The sequence below is a fragment of the Mus caroli genome, unplaced genomic scaffold (assembly GCF_978045245.1).
Source record: "Mus caroli unplaced genomic scaffold, Mus_caroli_1 scaffold_14, whole genome shotgun sequence".
NCBI lineage: Eukaryota > Metazoa > Chordata > Mammalia > Rodentia > Muridae > Mus > Mus caroli.
In genome coordinates, this window is record NW_028227269.1 from 17,893,047 (window position 1) to 17,913,466 (window position 20,420).

At 44.2% G+C, this 20,420-nt stretch overlaps 1 protein-coding gene across 1 annotated transcript in view; it reads left to right on the forward strand.

The window, feature by feature from the left end:
* Nucleotides 1–2,005: 2,005 nt before the first annotated feature.
* LOC147001146 (hippocalcin-like protein 1) overlaps nucleotides 2,006–20,420 on the forward strand; it is a 51,293-nt gene continuing 32,878 nt past the window's right edge. Inside the window, exon 1 of the mRNA XM_085830229.1 lies at nucleotides 2,006–2,148. Within this exon, the coding sequence (XP_085686355.1) occupies nucleotides 2,023–2,148 (126 nt within the window). The 5' untranslated portion in view covers nucleotides 2,006–2,022. The remainder of the gene's footprint in view (nucleotides 2,149–20,420) is intronic.

A 20,420-nucleotide genomic window follows, 5' to 3' on the forward strand; every position in this document is an offset into this window, starting at 1 on the left:
CTGTGTGTGTGTGTAGGTGTGTGTTTTTCTGTGTGTATGTGTGTCTATGTGTCTGTGTGTGTGTGTTAAACACATTGATTCATTTGATTGGTACTATATTATGCCAAGGAAAACCACTATTTTCTTTTAACTTCCCAAGACATCAAAGAGACCAAGTTTCCAAAAATAAACCCTTGAAAAGTTACATGGAATATTCTTCAATTTCAGAAAAGAACAAAATGACTTATAGGTGAGAAGAGAGGCAGAGGGATCAGAAATTGCCTTGTGAAGGAGAGCCTGTACTACAACACAATACCCTCGAGTTATACATGCTGAAATAGGTGTGTCCCTGAGACACTAAATGGAAGGATGTTCACAATGGTGGAAAGTGGCAGAGAATTAGAGAGTTTTGGGATTGCAATTTATTGCCTATCATAGGAATAAAAGCTACCCACTGGCACAGCTATTTTTGAAGTCTGAACTTATTCACAGGCAGTGCTGGTAAAATACCAGAAGCCATACATAATGTCTGAACCCAGCTGCCACCTCATACAGCAGATTTGTACATGGGAGCCTTAAAAAGATTGACTGGTCTACTGTCCTATGGCAGTAGGAGACCACTTTTATTTCCCATGTTGGGTTTACAATGTCTCTCACATTCCCTCCTTTTCAGACACACAAAAGGTTTTTGTAAAGTTTCTCTATGCTGTATTGTTGACAGCAGCAGTAACCATGCCTCTTTCCTCGGGGAGTTAGAGGGTGTGATTTTTGACTAGTGTCTTCAGAACCTTTGGGTTTTTAAAATACAGCTGAGAATTTCTGAATGAGATATAGACGAAAATGTCCTAATTCAGATGATTTTTGGCCCAGTTGTGTCTGTGATCAATCAGCTATGGGTTGGAATACTCTCTGAGAACCATCAGGTACAATACCCCCCTCATGCTCTACCTCTGGTTCTCTTGGATATCCCTCACTTCCGACAGCACATCAGTGCATTCTATGATTTTCTCAGGGTGAAGCCTGCCCTACCACCCTAAAACTGTCATCATGTAACTGGGAGTGTCCCTAATTGTACAAGCTTAGGGAACACGATGCTTACTAGGGGTTGGAGTATTCTTCCAAGTCGAAGGACATGGGTTTGAATTCCCATTCGGCTTGTACCATGGTCAACTCCCTATGCAAAACACCTGCCTTTACCCATGGCTTCTTAAGGCTGCAGAAGGCGCACAGACAGAACATGGTCCCTATCATTGCATCCCCAACTAACTGTCTACATCTTGTCCTGCTAAAGTGCCCTGGAGGATTTCACTGTCCTGTAGGGGGCGAGCTACCCACACTGTCTCACTGGCCCTTCCCTGAGGTTCTGGTGGGGAATTCAGGGGATCCTGAGGCTAACGGTGGGATTGGGGAGCAAAAGGGTGGGCTCCTCTCCAGCCCGGAAGCCAGTATTCCTGGTTCCACTCCACGCCTTCTGGGTAATGTTGCTAGAGGTCATGGCGGGTGCAGGGTGGGAGCTGGGCACTGCAGCCCGGGAGAGGCGCGCCCTCGAACCCCAGCACGTCCCGAAGGCAGACACAAGGCGGTGACCCACAGCCACTGACAGGCCAGTGCGCACATCGCCCTTCTTCCTGTGGCCTCCACTTCCTGGCAGCGCGGAGGCGGCAAGCGCCCCGATTGGCGGCCAGACCTTTGCCCCGCCCCGCCCCGCCCAGCCCCGCCCGAGGCCACCGCTCCCCCCCCACCCCCCGCCGGTTCGGCCCCTCTCGGCGGGAGGCCTTCCGGCCAGCCACTTGGTGGTGCGCAGTTTCCCCTAGCTGTGCGCACTCGCTGAGAACTAGGCATAGGCGTCTCCCGGAGCAGGGTGGGCAGAGCTGTGGGCTGCACGCCCTCTGCTGCCAGGGCGTGTCCCGTGGAGGCTCTGGCGCCCTGCGGCGACTTCCGGGCCCGCGCTCCCCTTTGTCCGATTCCCCAAGCAGCGGCTGGGTCGGAGCCAGCGCCCTGGGCGACTGAGGCGGCCGCAGTCCGCGCCCCGGCGCCCTGGCGATGCCGGACCAGATCTCCGTGTCGGAATTCGTGGCCGAGACCCATGAGGACTACAAGGCGCCCACGGCCTCTAGCTTCACCACGCGCAAGGCCCAGTGCCCGGACACCGTGGCGGCCATCGAGGAGGTGAGCGGTAGCGTCGCCGGCGCGGGGCGGGAGGCAAGGCAGCTGGGATCGCGCTGCGCCTTGTGCACTCGGTAGGCTTCCGCGCCTGGTGCCGGATACCCAGTGCCCTCCACCTGCGCCCACACGGCTCTGTAGGCTTTGTGCGTCCAGCCAGAGAACGAGCTGGAGAACGAGACACACACGTGTAGCAAAGTGAACCCAAGCCTACATTTCCTTTGCTCAGAATTTTAAGATGGGGTAAATATTTTAAAATACTTGTGCCAGAGCTTGTTGTTCAGAGAGTTTTCAAATTAAGCTGTGTCGTTACATCCTTTCCCCTTGCCTAAACAAAGCATTTGCTATTAGGCTTCGCCTGAAAAACAAACAAAAAACTAGACTATTATTAGTTCGTGTAAAATATTTGTCTTTGTAGACCTACACAGTCAGGACTAGACTCAATGAAACATACTAGGTTCAGCATCCTGCTCTTGGAAGTAAGCTCGGGTATCCATTCTTCTCCTTCATCCTCGTCCCCTTTCTTTCCTCTCACCCCTCTTCCCAAAGATCCGCTTGTAAATCTGTTCTATCCAGTTCAGTGAGAGCAGATTGCTTAGTCCACTTTTCTCAGCCTGGCCTTTAGGTGCCACTGATGCCTTTAATGAGGCAGGTGGAGGATGAGAGGGATGAGAGCCCCTCCCCCACGAGGGCCCTTGAAAAGCACTAGGAAGATAGTCACAGTGTTTCGAAAATGCATCATTAATGCTTATGAAAATAATTACATCAAAAAAGGTAGGATTCCCTCTGTGGAAAGGACACTTGTGTGTGTTGTCCTTAAAAGACAGCCCATGTTTATAAAGTTAGGACGCTTCTCTCATTGTATTGAATCAGTTAGGTATCAGTAATACTGGCAGATGTTGGAAAGCCAGGAAAATACAAGTTGCAATTAAAGTAGGCATGGCCTCTCTCTGATTAATTTTAGTTTATTTTGGATGAACCGAAAGCTGCTTTTCCAGGCAGTGCAGGAGATTACCCAAGAGCTCAGTTACTGGGTAGATTAAAGAGAGACTGGATTTGGTCATTCTGTTAAATTGCAGGCTGGCTTCACTCAGCCTCCTAAGCAGAAAATGGATTTGAGTTGGAAACAGGGAAAACCTGAAATCTTTGCAGGCCTGTCTCATTTTAAGTAAGCCAGCATCCACTCTAAGATAATAGTGTGTATGAACTAATTTGAAGTGTGAAAGGACTCAGTGTGGATTACTTAAAATAATGCTTTCTTTCTCCTCCTACATTATTTAATGTTCACTTCCAATACAAAATGTTCTCTCTCTAGTGTAGTAAGTAACACACCATGTTCACAATACTTGGACTTTAAGCAAATGGTGAAATGAGACATTAGAATAGATTTTGTGACATACAAAATGTTATGAATTTCATAGAAATAAAACTTAAAAAATGAGTCTCTGGTCTTCTACTTAATGAGTTAAGGAATTAGTAAACTTATCTGATTAACTTTGGCAAACCTGTTTGCTTCCAATGGAGAATATGTCTAGCCGTTGTCATTTTCTGACTGAAATAGTCTTTCTTGGCTTGCACATCTGTAGCTAGAATGTCAGTAGTTCGCCAGTGCGTGGCCTGTATTACAGGTATCAAACTGTTGTGTTTAATATCTATCCCTGCTGTGCAGATAAGGAATTTGAGGCTAGGAGATTAGTTCAGGTTATAGACACATCAAGTGGAGTTTGAACTTGGCTGGATGCTGCATACTCAAACTGCATGGCTTTTTCTAATGCTTAGTGATGGTGCATTCTCAAAACTGCCCATAGCTAGATCAGCCACCTCCGAGTCAGGCTCCCTCACTTTCCAGTTGTATGAATTGGGATGAGACCCTCCCCACCCACACACTCATTTGCCGTTTTCAGTCCAGTTCACAGTCTAGATAATCATGTCTATTACTGAAGGTTCTGGTACAGTACCCAGTAGACTTAGTAAATGGTAGCTGCTTTACCAGATTTCACTGTAGTTACTGTATAGACCCTGGAATGAGAATGGAGCAAGGGAGAAGAAAATGGATGAATGGATGAAGGTGTGCATATAAATGGAAATTGTTGTCCTTCCCCCTAGTTGTGCCTGTGTGTGCCTGTGAGAGTGTGTGTGTGTGTGTGTGTGTGTGTGTGTGTGTTGGCTCCTGTGCTGACTGAGCACAGAGGCTGAACTTGCAATGCTTTGCTGAATAAGTTCCCCACAGCCTTTCTCTGCTCCCCATGAATCCTGGGGATCCCCTTGCAGGTTCACAAGCTTGTGTAGCAAGCACCAGACCCCCTAACCCCCTAAGCTGCCTTCCCAGCCCCCATGTATTCTTTCTAAGGAGCTTATTGTCTTGGTAACAGGTCAGAGTGTAGCTGGTTTGAAACTTTTGATTTCCTGTTGACTTTCTCTGGGTTACTTACTCTGCACAGTTTGCAAAGTGCAGAGCGCAACTGGTGTCAGCTTTGTGCTTTGGAAATAAGGGAGAAAATAAGTAGTTGTGGCATAAATCTGAAAACTGAGCTGCGCCACCCCCCACCCCCTTCCCAGCTTTGATTTTTATGTCTTAGTTTATTTAAGCCTCTGGTTACTTCAAAATACTCTGGAAATAGAGAAACATTGTGTGCATTCTTGAGACACTCCTATTGTTTGTTAGGGCTTCTTCATAGCTCCATTCATCCCTACCCTGCTCATTTGGCATTGATGTAGTTTTAAAAATAAATTTGATATAGACTCTTAAGTATTAAAATTTAACTTTTTCCTTCCATGGCCATGACTCTCTTATTCTGTTGTCCTTGGTTACCTTGGAAATCGCTTTGCTGTTCTAACTGCAAAAGGAGAATGAACATCTAGACTGTACAGACTCCCAGGGGATGCTGTTCATGGGGCCAGGCTCCGCCTAGCAGTTCCAGTGGGAACTGGCCTTGCATTTGATTCTGAGTTGCAGTCCTTTGTGACTTGTTTGTAAACCAGCTCCTTCAGAATCCCAGGCTAACAGATTTCGTATCTATGGTCAGAAGGATGCCCCCTTTTTCTCAGTGTATCCTTGGAAGGGAGTAGGTTAACAGGTCATCATTTTATGCTTCTCCTAAATTTGAATTGGTGTCTCTGGAACGTCTTGAATCAGTTAGGGTGGAATTGGTTTCCCTCCAGCAGAATTCAATTTCTCTTTTATGATTAGTAGTGCAGTTACTATGATACCATTCCTTCTGCATCCCAGCGCTTGCTGTGGTTCATTTGGGACCTGCTGCTGTGTGTTAGGTGAAGGGATTAGACATCTCTTCTCTTTGAAAGAATATGTGATTCCATGGGGAGAAACCGATTTTCCAGGCAGATCAGTGACGTGAGGCCATGTCTGTGAGAGCATCTATGGTGATGACATAGAGAACAGGAAGACTGGGACCACTTACATGTGATCAGAGCATCTATGGTGATGATGTAGAGAACAGGAAGACTGGGACTGCTTACATGTGATCAGAGCATCTATGGCAATGATGTAGAGAACAGGAAGACTGGGACTGCTTACATGTGATCAGGGATGTGCATGAAAGGGCCTTGAATGGAAGCCTGGTGTAAGAGGCTCCAAGGTGATTTAATCCAGTCTTCCATATCTCTGTCCCTACCTTAGGGAAGTATCCACTCTTGGGCTGGTGATCAACTAGGCCTTTGGTGGAATTTTCCTATCCATCCAGGGTGCAGAAGGCTGCTTAGGCCAAGAAGTTACAGAGGCCTTTCAAGGTGGGGGACTGCGCTTTTAGCTTTTGGTCAGCATTGTAGCCCAAGAATGAATTCACCTCTTTGTTAACATTACTTGGTCTCAGATGCTTGGTGGCCACATGGGTTGGTGGCCACTCTGTTGTGTGATGTAGATTCAGGATTTTGTTTTACATACTTGCAGGAAGTCCTGTTGATGAGCATAGGCCCTTGCAACTGCAAAATGCTTCACCTGACAGCACCAGTCAGTGTGGTGTGCAACTTGCAGAGCCTCGGGTTCCATGACAGAGCTGTGGAAATAGAGTGTGCATTTTAACAGCACTCTCAGGAGCAGTGTGTGCACCAGGGTTTGAAAGTACTGTTGTAGGCTGCCCTGAGTCCTGGCTGTGTTCAGAGTTGCCGGGTGGGGGAGGGGGGGTCTGTGGACTGGAAGAACCTGGTTCTGTCTCCTAAATTCTGATTTCATATGATTTGGGTGAGGCCTGGAGCTTTTATATTTGTAAAAGGCTCCTCCCTAGTTGATAATCACTGATAGACAGGTGATTATGTCATGTTGTGTGCCATGTAGTGATGAATCAAGGTTATGCATAACTTGGGGATAGGATGTGGTTTTGGAAGGGAGGAAACTGAAGTCAAGACAGGCATCTCTGCAGAGGTGACCTTTGAGCAGTCTGGAATGTAGAGGCTGCCTGCTTGCAAAGACCTGTGCATAGATGAGTCCTGGAAAAGGGCTGAGATGTGAGTATCAGGGCAGACAGAAGGCCTGTGATCAGAGGTGAGGGAGAGCAATGGGGCCTGTGTGGAGGGGTGGCTTAGGTCCAGATAGCACTGGACCTTGGGGAGAGAATTTGCACGTTGGCTGTGGAGTGGCACAAAGCTGTTAGAGGGTTTGGGGCTCAGACTCCCATGGTCTGATTTCCTCTTTAGGATTTACTTTTTATTGATTTGTGTCTGTGTGTGACACTCAGAGTGCAAATGCCCTCAGAGCTTATGCATCCGGAGTTGTAGGCAGCTGTGAATTGCTTGGTTGTGGGTGCTGGGGATGAAACTTGGAACCTTCAGAAGAGCAGGAAGTTCTCTTACAATAAACCATTTCTCCAGTCACTGCTTCACAGTTTAAAGACATTTCAGTGCTTGTTCCTAGGCCTAGGAGAAAAGTGGGGAGACCAGCAAAGGAGTAGGGGTTCATTTGTGTCTGCAGTAGTGGCAGTGTAGAAATGTCCTTTGAACTGGGTTTCATTCCCTGATGATACTTGAAGCATCATCTCCAAGGTAGAAGTGGCACTGTCCAGCATGCCTTAGTGGTAGAGAACAGGTTTACTGTGAAGATTGGCTGGCTGGAGGACTTGTCCTTTTTTGCTTGTTTGTTTGTTTGGTTTTGGTTTTGTTTTTTTATTTTTATTTTTGTTTTTTTTTGTTTTGTTTTTTTTCCGAGACAGGGTTTCTCTGTATAGCCCTGTTTGTCCTGGAACTCACTCAGACCAGGCTGGCCTCGTACCCAGAAAATCTGCCTGCCTCTGCCTCCTGAGTGCTGGGATTAAAGACGTGTACCACCACGCCTGGCTATAACCAGTATTTTTATGTGCTTTAATTCTATGTTAAGAAAATGTGCTTTTGCCAGTTGGTTGCCAGCCAGACATATAAATAATATTATACAGATTGTGCAGGCTGTGTTTATATATTTAGGGAATATACATATATGTATAAAATAACAAATGAAAAGAGAGGTAATGAATTTGAAAGAGAGCAAGCAGGGATATATGGGTTGGTTTAGAGAATAGAAACGATGAGATTATATTACACTTTCAAAAAATAAAGAAAATAATTATAAAGTAAGAAAGCATTAAATGGGCTTATTTAAGATTATTCATTTTTGAGATAGGTCATATAGGCACAAAGAAGTCATGTGACTCTGGGTTTCAGCAGTTGACAAAACAGGAGTTCTGACCACTCTGGTTGGTTCTTCTATGTCCTTTCACTGTGCAGAGGTGGGTTTCCTTAGTGCAAGTACTGAGTACTTATTTCTTCAGAATTCTGGTACATAGTGAATATCAGCTGCAATATCCTGCAACATGAGATAACCCGTCCTTGATTTTTCTAAGTTCCCTTGGCTGATAGCCTTTCTATATTAGACATTAGAGAGACATTCTATTAAATTTCCTTTCTGTATCCATAGAGAAATTCATTCTGATTTGAGATATGTTTACCTAGAGAACCTGTCCTAATTCAACTGTGGCTTTTCTCTACTTTGCCACTGATGGCGATGTGCTGGCTACCAAGAAGGCTCAACAGTGTTTCCCTTACATTTCTGGCTTTCCTCCCAGGGTTGTTTGGTATCATCTGGTGAAAGGGAGCTGCAGTCTCCTTGAGCCCAGCACTGAGCCACAAACAAAACTCTTGTTTCCTAAAATCCCTCTTTAATGTTCATTGCCTGGGCTACCTCCCACTCAGATTGATAACCCCACTGCACCTTGGGTAATGGGCTATGCAAGCTCTTCCCCTGGATTTCAGGAAGAAGAAGGCAAGTGCTGTGAGGCAAGCTCAGGCAAGGTCGAAGTCAGGTCCTGGTAATGCAGGATCATTGCTCACAGAGGGCAGGAGCAGGCAGCTGACTAGCCTGAGCTGGAATGTGTTGGGAACTAAAAGGGGGCCCTGGGGAAGAAAGGAAAGGGGGGAAGGCCCACACCCTGCCAGAGTTCCACCTATGATCTGGACAGAGATGTGGGAGAGCTGCCATACACTCCCCTCTCAGCCCCAGGTGTGCATCTAAGCCTTTTGACCCACTCTTCGGGTCTGAACAAGGGGCAGCCCAACTTGGGAGCCCTGGGGCTACTTTCCTAAAGCCTTGGGGTTATGGGAGAGAGGGATGAGGGATGAGAGGTTCCCACACCTGTGAGAGTGAGCACAGTGGATCTTGACTGGCCCACATGAAGGCCTTGCATGGGGAGATTAGAAAGGGCTCATTAGGAGAAAGCCTATCCCGTCCTCCAAGCTCAGTGGGCCTTGATGAGCAGAGACTTTCTATGGTTTTAGAGCTTTATTATAGAAAGGCAGGGAGAAAGAGAGAAGGTAGAAGAGAGAGAGAGAGTCCCCCCTAGAAAGCTAGAAGGGGGAAGGCTAGATAGAAAGAGAGTAAGAGGGAGAGAGGAGAGGAGAAGACAAAGAGAAAGGAAAGAGGAGAGAGGAGTGAGAGAAGTGAGAGGTAAGAGAACAAAGGAGCGAGATCAAGAGAGATAGGTGGGGCTGAACAGTCCTTTTTATGGGCTTTACTGTTGCTAGGTAACTGGGGAGTAGTTTAGCCTGAAGGTCAGAAACTAGGGGCATTGTCTAAGTGACTTTTAGCCAGGCTTCTCTTGTGGTGGCTGGGGTGGGGTTGGGGGACAGTAATTTAGGCAGGAGCCTGAGTTCCAGAAGCATGAGGGAATTAATGCCTTCCTTGTCAAGTAAGGAATTATCACCCTTCTGGTGTTCAGACCTCAGCTCAACTGGAGACCAACCTGTCTGTGCATAGCCCAATGCCCCACATGAATGTTGAGTTCTCTCCCAGGGCTGGGAGGGGTGAGAGTCCACTTGTAGGACAGGCTCAAATGCTAATGTAGTGCAAATCACATCTGAGATCTGGAAATGCTCTGGCCCTGGACTTGAAGCACACTTTAACCTTGAGGAAGGGTGAGACCCATTGACCAATCAAGGAGGAGGGATCTTCCAGGTGCCTTTCCCCAAGTTCACTGTGGCTGTGCAGGCTTGAATGGTTCTCTGTGTCCTGCTCTGAGCTCTGCTGTTGGGTGCTGTGAGAGGACCTCAGGAAGCTCTGATTTCGAGGCATGATGAGCACAGGGTTACTGCCCACAGAGGATAGGGGCAGGGTGGTGCTGAGCAGTGGAAGCTGGGGTGGTGAGTCCTCTCTGGGGCTGGATGGGAAGTATAAGCCATATGTGAGCACCTGTGAGGTCTCTCCTGTTGCTCCTCACTTGCTCCATCGGGGATGACCTCTGAATAACTTCCCTATCATTGCCCAAATCCTTTAGACCTTAGTTAGGCTGGCTTGTGAAAACAAGTGTGGTTTCTTTGAGTCTGTAGCACACATGTCCAAACCCCTTTGTCTTTTAGTATACATTAAGAAGACAGGTAAAAATCTAATAGGTCTGATTTCATACATTATACTTGTTTTGGTTTTGTTTAGGTTTTGTTAATTTTTGTTCTGCTGCAGTTTTTTCATATTTTTTACTTCATATGTTTAGTGATTTGATTATTTGGCAAAGGGACTTTAATAATTTCAGAATTTTTTATGGTTTTATTGAAAAATTATTGACCTCTGAGAGGATATTCTTATATTTCAATCGTTTGTAATTTCGCCTTAACATGTTTTGCAGAAGTCCCAGTTGTTTATTGCCATGAAACTTTTAGAATCCACATTTTTTAACTGAGATATCAATTTTTTCTCTTCCTCTTGAATCCCTGAGATTCTGTCTTCCTTTCCTGTTCTGTGGGTGAACATTGCCTCTGTAGTTGTCAGTGTACAAGTAATCTCATGTGCTGCTCAGGGACTTAGCAACTGCTTATGTCATTTCCTGCCTCCATCCCCTGTGTTTGTTATCAGGCGTGCTTTATATACATCAGCCCCCAGCTATAGCAGCTCTCTATTTTTGTTCCCTGTCTCTGTTCTCTGCACATGTACACTCTCTGTCATCTCTCCCCTCATGGCTCTCTTTCTAACCGGTCTGTGTGCCTGTCTGCAGGTCCTCTTGTCTACTTCTATCCCTTCCCCAGGTTCTCACTCCTCTCCCTTCCCCCAAAAAACCTCTTTTGCACTTTATCTGTTGCATGCTTTAATTTCTCAGACCTGCTGTGATGGGATAGCTTGGATTTCTTGGTTGCAATTGTTCCTGGCTGTTACTCTCTATGTTGCTATGCTGGTGTGTAGCCATCTCTGTTGGGGTGATTATTGACCTAGGTACTGGCCTCTGGGTTTGTCTTTTCGGGTGGGAGTTTTGTTCCTGGGTTACTGTTTGATGCATGGATTTGAAGAGAGTGTTCACTGACAGTTTCCTATTTTACTGACTGGTGGGTATGGTCAACAGTGGATGCTTTGTTATATAAAAGCTGGGAGAAGAGACAGGCAGGAACAGAAGATCTTAGTAATCCACAAGGAGACATAGTCAGGAGAGAGGTCAAGTACCCCATCCTGTTTAATACAATGTTGGAACAAGTGGGAAAATTGAATCTGGGATAAGAAATCAATCAATCATGAAGTTTATCTATGGAAGCTTACCTTGTGTCCTTTCAGGCATGGAATGTGGTTGAACAGGGAATATCTGCCCAAGTGGGGGCTGAGACACAGGGATGAGGCAGGAATGGATGTGCAGGTGGGGATTGTCTATGGTGTTTATAGGAGGCGTGCACAGGAGGATAGGAAATTTCCAGTGGTATTCTGTTTCAGTGGTAAGGGCAGCTGATATTAGTGTCTGCAGTAACAGATAGTGAGGTAGTCTTTGGACAAAGTCTAGTCTACAGACAGGCATGGTTGTGGTTAACCAGGAGTTTCTGTCGATAATCAGGGGCTCAGGAACAGAGATGAGTTTGTAAAGCCCAAACAGTTTGCTTTTTAAGAATGCACATTTGTACATTCCATCCAAAATCCCATGACAAAATCCCCTTATCAACAGCCAGTTAAGGTACATCAGCAGGGTGAATCTACATAGAGATAACTAAGACCTCCTATAGAAAACAAAAACAGAAACAGCTTACCCATCATGGTTGTCAGATTTTTTTTTTTTTTGTCCCCCTTGCTTGGTTCCTGCACATTATGCCAGACATACAATTTTCAAAATATTAACAATGCTGATTTGTATGCAAACTCCCCACTCTTGTTGTAACTACAATATATACTCTAAACCTCTAGACTTGATCTCTCAGTTTGTACCTAATGTGAGTTTGACTGCTGAGAGTCCTTGTTACTGAGCTCATAAAAAGACCTCTGTGTGTTTGCATTGCAATACGCTCTGTGCTGGTCATTGCAGTTTCTGTGAGTTGGGCATAGAACCTTGATGCTTTGACTGGAAACCCAAGACCCTTAGAACTCCCATCGTAAGGGTTGAAAGACCATTGTTAGGATGTGTCATTAGTTCTTTGTATCCGTGCCCTGTCTGTCAGAAATGTGTCTGGGTACCTTGGTTTTTTGATTCTTCTTGAGTACTCATGGAGGGAGATGAACAAAGTGAATGTGGAACTCCAGTGAAGTTGAAATGCTGGAGAGTCATGGCAAGAATGGGCTAGGAAGATGTTCCAGGCCTGCAACAGGGGTTCTGTGCCCCTGGTCTTAATTTCTGGGAAGTTACAGAAGTCTTGGAACCCTGCTCCATGGCTCACAACTGCCATTTTCTCCTCTGTACAAGAGGTGGAATCTGCTGCGTAGCCTTCACTGCCCCCTCGTGGCCCTCTGTTATGTGTGTGCCACTTTAGTATTCTCTTACTGAGAGAGTAAGTGAGACTGTTTCCATCCCAATTGATATAGTTACTCACCCTCCACCTTGGGTTGAGTCCTTCTTATCAAGAGCACCTGTACCCATTAAATTGCCCCTGACAGAGAGCTCTTTATGACCGCTTTCAGGGCAAAATCAGACTCTGCAAAATGGTGGAAAGGACAAAGACCTCATTTTGCCCCTGTTGCGGCCCGCCCGCGGTCCACAACACGAACGGTTCACTGAGAATGGCAGTTCCCTGCAAAGAGAGGAATCTAGACGGGGCGGAAGAAACAATGGAGTCAAGACAAAACTCTGATCAAGACTCCATTTAATATTTCCAGACACTCAGTTTATAAAGGAAGGGGGAGGGAACCCAATTTCCCGCCAAGTAACTCAGGGTCCAGTAGCAGGACGAACACGTGTGTGCCTCCAGGCAGCAGAGGGCAGGTTCCAGCAGTGGGCGTGGCAGGACGAATGAGCCGGTAGCTCCACCCTTGAGCAGGCAGGTTCCAGGCTGGGGGGAAGGGAGGCCACATTTCCCCCCATTAGATAACAAAACAAAAATAAAAAAGGGGGTGGCCTGTGGCAGAAAAATTATCTATGTTCAATAGTTCTGCCTGAGTTCCTAGGGCTAAAGAAAAAACCTATTTCCGTGGGATTCCCTAACTATTCTAATGGTAAACTGTATCTGGCTGAGACTGTCTTAAAAGCACTGACTGAAATACCAGCACTGTGCTGTAGGCTCTGACTTTATAATGCTAATTAGTGCTGAATAGGTAGCTACCTGTTTGCCTTTTAAGTAGGGCGTTGGAACCCTGGCTGAGTTTAGCTAAACAATTTTAGAATAACACTGAACTGATAATTATCCACAATTTTGGGTGACAGGCAGGGGAACAGTGAGAAGAGATTAAGACTGGCTGGCTCCTAGTACAAGGCCAATTGGCTTTTTTATTTTTTGGGTGAGAGGCAGTGAAGGGCCTGCTCTTACAACAGCAAGGTCTCCAATCTCTCTCCCCCCTATTAATTAAGTTTAAATAGGCAATGCTCAACAGAGGTGATCAAATGATTTTCTCATCCGTAGATGAGTGGGCCTTTAACCTTGACTTGGGTGGACATTGGCCTGATTCCTCCCGTGAGCATTGTAACAACTCACATCTGTGGCTCTTGGTATCTTTTGGGGAGGGGAGGCAGAGCCGTAAGTATTTTTGGTTTTTAGCTGGAGTCAGATACCAACCTCTTTCAAATCAGGTGTGTCACACAGGGAACTCAGAAACGGTCAAACTGGACCTTCCCTCCGCAGTAATCTCCTGCGCCAAGCGGTACCCATACCGTATTCATATGATTATGAATCAGTATCGCAATTCTGAGTTATTGCGAGGTCTCTATGTGAGACTTGTCAACCTCAGATTTAGCAAGGCCTAGACAAGAATTATGTCAGTATTAACACCATTAATTTTGGTTAAAATAGGAGCTGAAAGTCTTTCCTCTTCATCCCTGTTATTCCCAGTAGCCTGAGGAACTAGGGACACCTTGCAGTAACAGCAAGGGTGAAAAGCCAGAGGCCAGCTAAGGGACTAAGCCTATATCTATCAAAATAAGAACTAATCTTTGTAAATATATATGAAATTTCTACTTCCCTAGCTCTCCTGGTAAATCTAAATCTTATCTTAGACTGAAAAGCCACATGCTGGGATGTCCCTGGAAGGGAGATTAGCAGAACCACCTGTTTGCTCTTAGGGGCGGGGCGGAGAACCAGAGAATGTAGATTGACCTGCTTGAGAGAAGGAAGAATACTAAACAATTAGAGTGTAGTAATGTAAATTTTCTGTTTGGAGAAGTCAAGGTACTTTATTTAGATGCAAATTGTAAAGCTAAAGTTAATCTCCGGCCTCTTGTAGGGGAATTGGCTCAGAGGAAACAGTGTTTTTTGAGAGCTTCCACTCCCAGCTCAAGAGGAATTTTAGTCTTTAGAATGATACTTACAAGGAGAGACAGAATCTGTGTTTACCTGACGAATTAATCTCTCTGGTAGCCACTGTGCTTCATCTTCATCTCGTGAAAAAACACAAACCGAGCCTCTTCCCCAGATTAGAACTGGATCTGGACCCTTTCATTTATTAGTCAGGGCGTCCTTCCATTTTACCAATGCATAAGAATTAGAAGTAACTGGGTGCCAGTGGCGTTCCGCTGCAGACTGACCTTTAATGTCAGTTTGCAAAAAGTTTAGGACAAATAAGGTAAAGGCAAGGTGAGCCTTTGGTGACCTTGGGGGATATGCTCTGAGTTAACTTTACTAGGTAATTTAGAATATAGGAATCTCTAATAATTGAACTGAATATTAGACCAGTTTAAGATTGAGTTAGAATGGCTGGTCACACTGAAGAAGAGTGAAAAATCATTATGACTCTATTAAATGACTAATTTTACTAAGTCTGAATATACAGTCTCTGATGTACTATTGCCATAAAGTTAAAAGGCTAGAAGCTAGTCTAAACTGGAAAAATGACAAGCAAGGATGGATCTAAAACATGAATTTAATCTTTTAGTCCTTTTAATCAGGACACTGAGTTAACTTACCTGTCAGCTCGGCACACGAATTACCAATATGCTTCTGTAGAGTTCTGTGGAGAGAACTTGTTTTTCCCTTTCCTAATAAGGTAGCTGTTTTAGGATCAATCTATAAGCCAATAAGTAGACCCTTTTAAGATACTAAAAAGCATTTATTAAATTTGACATTTTAATCTCAAATTTTGAAAATAAAGGTATGTTTTAAATAGTGTGCATGGAAATGCACTAAATAGTATATATGGGGATACAATTTCTCTCTTTTGTCTTTTAAGAGGTTAAAGTTTAAAATTTTACAATATCTAACCTTTTGAATTAATAACTTTTTGGACAAAACATTTTAAATATTTGGCTGTAAAGGGGCAGTGACTAATTGCACTTTCAATCATTTTTCTTAAGGAACGGTTGTAACTAGAAGGCTAGAAAAGTTATTAAGAGTCACACGTGCATAATTTATTTATTTATTAACTAGAAATATGTATAAGCAATTGTAAATTTGAGAATTAATAGTATCTGAGGGACGAACAATTTTAAGTAATTATGAGCTCAGAGATATAGCATTGACTATTAATATATAAATTAAGGTTTGATTGTTCAGCATTTTAAAACACCATCTACAGCACACAACCAGATTATTTGTGCTGGAATAGGGGCAACTGTGTGTCTTAAGACTCCGCCCCACAGCAGCTAGTTGGGCCCACGTGGCCAACGATCGGCTGGGAGGATGAGAAAAATGACTTTACAATAATGTTTTTTCTGGCCAAAGAATTGTCTTGGGCACAACTAATTTTCAATTACCAATTAACAACAATTATAAAAGCTTTCTTTATTTTTTGTAAAACCTTTTGTAGTAAACTAAAACACTAAGTAATAAAAGGATACTGTCTCTGAATCTTTTGGGTGAGAGCAAGGATTTAAGGTAAACTTCCCTTGAGAAGCATTAGTTAATAAAATACTTTCCACTTAGGAAACAATATATTCTGAAAGATTAAAACTTTTGGCTTCTCGTAAAGAAGCAGAAACAATAAACATTTTTCTTACTTAATGTAAAGCTATATTAGCCATACATAGAGGCAAAATTTTCTAGTGATTACCAGTTTACTAGAAGCAAAAATCTTTGAATTTAAGCATTATTTTAAACATTTGAATAGATCTGTAACACTGTTAAAAAGAAATTTTCTTGAACACAGGGAAAAACTTTTTTAGGCATTGTTTGCAAAACAAAAGAAAGGGCCACAAGCCGCTCTGGGACTGCCCAGAGCCCTGTATTGACTCAAAGGTAAAATACTTTTTAATCTGAGCATTAATCTTAAATTTGCAATCAAACTGCAAGCTGCAGTCAATGGAACAATGGCAGTTTTAACCATAATTTTTAAGTTTTTTGTGCAAGGTTAGGATAATACCTATAACTTTGGGAAAGCAAAACCTACGTTTAAAACAATTTATCACTGTTAAAATCAATATTAGAAGCATTACTATCATATTACGAAGTTTGGATATCAATTAATACCTATGAATACCTATTAAAGCAAGCTTTAACGCTTTAATAAAGAGGCATTGCTTTATATATTATCTTAAATTTTACTATTTAGGATAGGAACCACATTAATCATTATCTAAACTAGAAATATCTTAAGAGACTCAGCCTCTAGGGCTGCCTTAGGCCACGTGTCGGAAGGACTCTAAACTTGAGTTATCAAATTTAACATTAACCATCTGTAGCAATGTAACAATTATTAATTTTAACCAACAACTTATGAGCTGAATGCGAAAACATGCAGAGCACATTTTTAATAAAGAACCAAATGAAGCAGTTAATTTTAGACCAATCAGAGAATATTAATCTTTGTAGCTACAATCATAGAATAAAAAAGCACTTTACCATTGTCAAACACATTAATCATGAACCATTTATCAGATTCGAAACTAAGAGGCTGTGTACTCGCTGCTTTTTCTTAAAACGAACATTTTTTCCATCAGGGGCCCTCCTGCCACGTGTCTGGTTTTTGGCTGAAACACGTGGCAGCTCTCGGCCTTGCAGATAAAGTTTTTTATACCATTTTTATTATCCAACATAAAACATAGAACATTCATTCATACAGACTGGACACGAACATACATGAATTGAACACGAGAACAGATTGGTGCACCAGACATAAACAAGACACAAAATGGGGCAGAGTACTCCTGCTATTTGGGACAATTTCCTCCCTCATGATGCAGTTTTTATAACTGCGGCAATCCGCCTGTATTAATTTCCTTTTAATAAACCCTTTCCTTTCTCACACCTAACAATGTAGCTTTTTTCTAGCCACGGCCTACCGCCTGTGCCTAGCTCCTCTTAAGCTTCACTGCTGAACCTAAGTGAACCAGTGCTCGGGCTTAACGCTGTCTCAGCTTAGCCCATACCTTCTCCGGTATGAATTTCCTTTATCCTTAAGCAACTCCTGAAAACTAAACACAATCGCCTGATCCATGATTTTGAACCCTTCTTTCTTCCACCTAAGCAGATTTCTAAAAAACTGCGGCACACCGCCTGTCTCCGTATCTAGTTCCGATTTACGAACTGCTGACCCCAAGCAGAACCAGTGTTGGGTCAGCACTGCTTCAAACTTGTTCGTATCCTACCGCATCCCCAGCAACACTCTACAAAACTGAAATTTTTTAGGCTAGCGCTAGCATGTGTACCTGTCCGTTGCTCCGATGCTCCTCCGATACGAAGATTCTTTTCTTTCTTGTGGAGCTCCACACAGCAGTCGTTTCTCTTAGCATCCCTCTGCCATTCTTCATGTCCCAGTTCTGGCGCCAACTGTTGCGGCCCGCCCGCGGTCCACAACACGAACGGTTCACTGAGAATGGCAGTTCCCTGCAAAGAGAGGAATCTAGACGGGGCGGAAGAAACAATGGAGTCAAGACAAAACTCTGATCAAGACTCCATTTAATATTTCCAGACACTCAGTTTATAAAGGAAGGGGGAGGGAACCCAATTTCCCGCCAAGTAACTCAGGGTCCAGTAGCAGGACGAACACGTGTGTGCCTCCAGGCAGCAGAGGGCAGGTTCCAGCAGTGGGCGTGGCAGGACGAATGAGCCGGTAGCTCCACCCTTGAGCAGGCAGGTTCCAGGCTGGGGGGAAGGGAGGCCACATGCCCCCTTCTAAACAATGCTGTTCTCAGTCTATATGTGATTCTATAGTTTTGAACTTGGAGCTGTCAGTATATGGGAGGTTGTTTTTCATCCCTTCCAGCAAAGTTAACATATCTTCCTTAGACCAGTAGTCTTATTTCTGGGTCTGTGGGGCAATCTGCTCCTCTATTCACCTTCCAGCTGTTTGGCCACCTCTTTGGTCTCACTGACGTGGGAATCCAGGGTTAAGGACACCTCACCACACTGCAGTGCAGCCTCTCTTCTCCCCATTCCACTGTATTTTCCCATGCTCTGAGCAAGGAGCCCTTCCCATTTTATCCTGGCTCAGACACTACTCCACCTCCCTGATGAGGTGGCAGGGGTCCTGTAATTGATATGGTTAGATCATTGGTTTTGAAATTTTACAACTTTCTCATTTATTATTTCTCTGTGTCATAGTTGTTTTAACTCAACATTTCAGACTACAGTCATCTGAAGGAGCCTCAGTTGCAGGTATGCCCTCATCAGAATGGCTGGTTTCTATGTCTCTGAGAGATAGTGTTGATAATTGATATAGGAAAACTCTTCCATGAAGGGTGGCAATATTGGGAAGCAAGTGGACATGGGTTGGATGAGAGAGCTAGGTGAGCATTGTAGCTGCCTGTGGCCATGTGAACTGGGTTCCCCAGAAAGGCAGCCCGGGGCTGAAAGACATCAGAGGGCAACAAAAGAATGAGGCCAAGACAATCCTTTTTGTCCAAAGCCTCAGAAGTTTACTGAGAGTCCCTGCTCATAAAGAGGGTAGGCCCATCCTCTGACAGCCCATTCTTTGTGCCTGGAGCCAGCCCATAGGCGATCTACAGGGCTTGTGTCCAGATACTCTCCAGGACCTTCCAGCAGGAAGCAGAATATTGAAGAAGAGCAAATAGAGCCATCAAGTCAGAAGGCTCTACCCTAGGTGTACTGGCTGGTTTTATGTGTCAACTTGACACAGCTGGAGTTATCACAGAGAAAGGAGCTTCAGTTGAGGAAATGCCTCCATGAGATCCAACTGTAAGGCATTTTCTCAAATAGTGATCAAGGGGGAAAGGCCCCTTGTGTGTGGGACCATCTCTGGGCTTGTAGTCTTGGTTCTATAAGAGAGCAGGCTGAGCAAGCCAGGGGAGGCAAGCCAGTAAGTAACATCCCTCCATGGCCTCTGCATCTGCTCCTGCTTTCTGACCTGCTTGAGCTCCAGTCCTGACTTCCTTGGTGATGAACCGCAATGTGGAAGTGTAAGTCAAATAAACCCTTTCCTCCCCAACTTGCTTCTTGGTGTTGATGTTTGTTTAGGAATAGAAACCCTGACTAAGACACTAGGTAATATCCTTCTTAGTGGCAGCAAGGTCAAAGTCTGGGTCAGCCTGCTTCAAGGACTAGGGAGGCTACAGAAAGTGACCAAGCAAGAAAGCAAGGCAGGAAGTAGTGTTTGTCAAATATTTTTGCCTTCATTTTCTAGCTTCAGTTTCTAGTCTGAGCTCCCAGTATGGTGGGCTGTGATCTGACAAAACCATGTAAAACAAACATTTTTTACCTGAGATGCTTCTGCTCAGAGGAAACCATCACAGCAGCAGAGTTGCAAGGTAGAACAACAACAATAACAACACAACAGCAACAACAACAACAGCAATTGTTTCAAGCTGGACAGAATCTATGGTCTCCTTTGAAGGAATATGGAAAATATCAGAAATTGAGATGGCAAAAGTCATAGAAAGCTGTATATGGAGCTTAATCGGTTGTTCCCATAGGGTCTGGAAGATTGGAGAGTTGACAGTAATGCAGCCACACAAAGTTGAGGTCATAGTATTTCAGTGCAAAATAGACTGAAAACCTTAGGAAGAGGTCATTTCTGTGATATTTGACCAAAAAAAAAAGAAAGAAAGAAAGAAAGAAAGAAAGAAAGAAAGAAAGAAAGAAAGAATACAGAAAACTTTTGTACTTGGCTTATGCAGTGAGATTTTGAGTAGGAAAACAAACAAAAAAAAATATTGCCCGATTTGTCGATTTTTATCTATTGATAAGTATTTGTTCAATCTTCCTATTTCTTTTTTTTTTCCCTCTGAGACAGGGTTTCTCTGTGTCGCCCTGGCTGTCTGGGAACTTACTTTGAAGACCAGGCTGTCCTAGAACTCAGAAATCCCCCTGCCTCTGCCTCCTGAGTTCTGGGAAACTTCCCCTATTTCTTTATTCAATTTACATTATAATTGTTAAACCCATCCCATTCCACCTTCCACAGTCCCTCATGACTGACTCCCTTTTATCTCCCCATGGAGGGTGGGAACCACTTGAGTATCCCCCAACTATAGCATGTCAAGTTTCTGCAGGGTTAGACACATCCTTTCCCACTGAGGTCAGACAAAGCA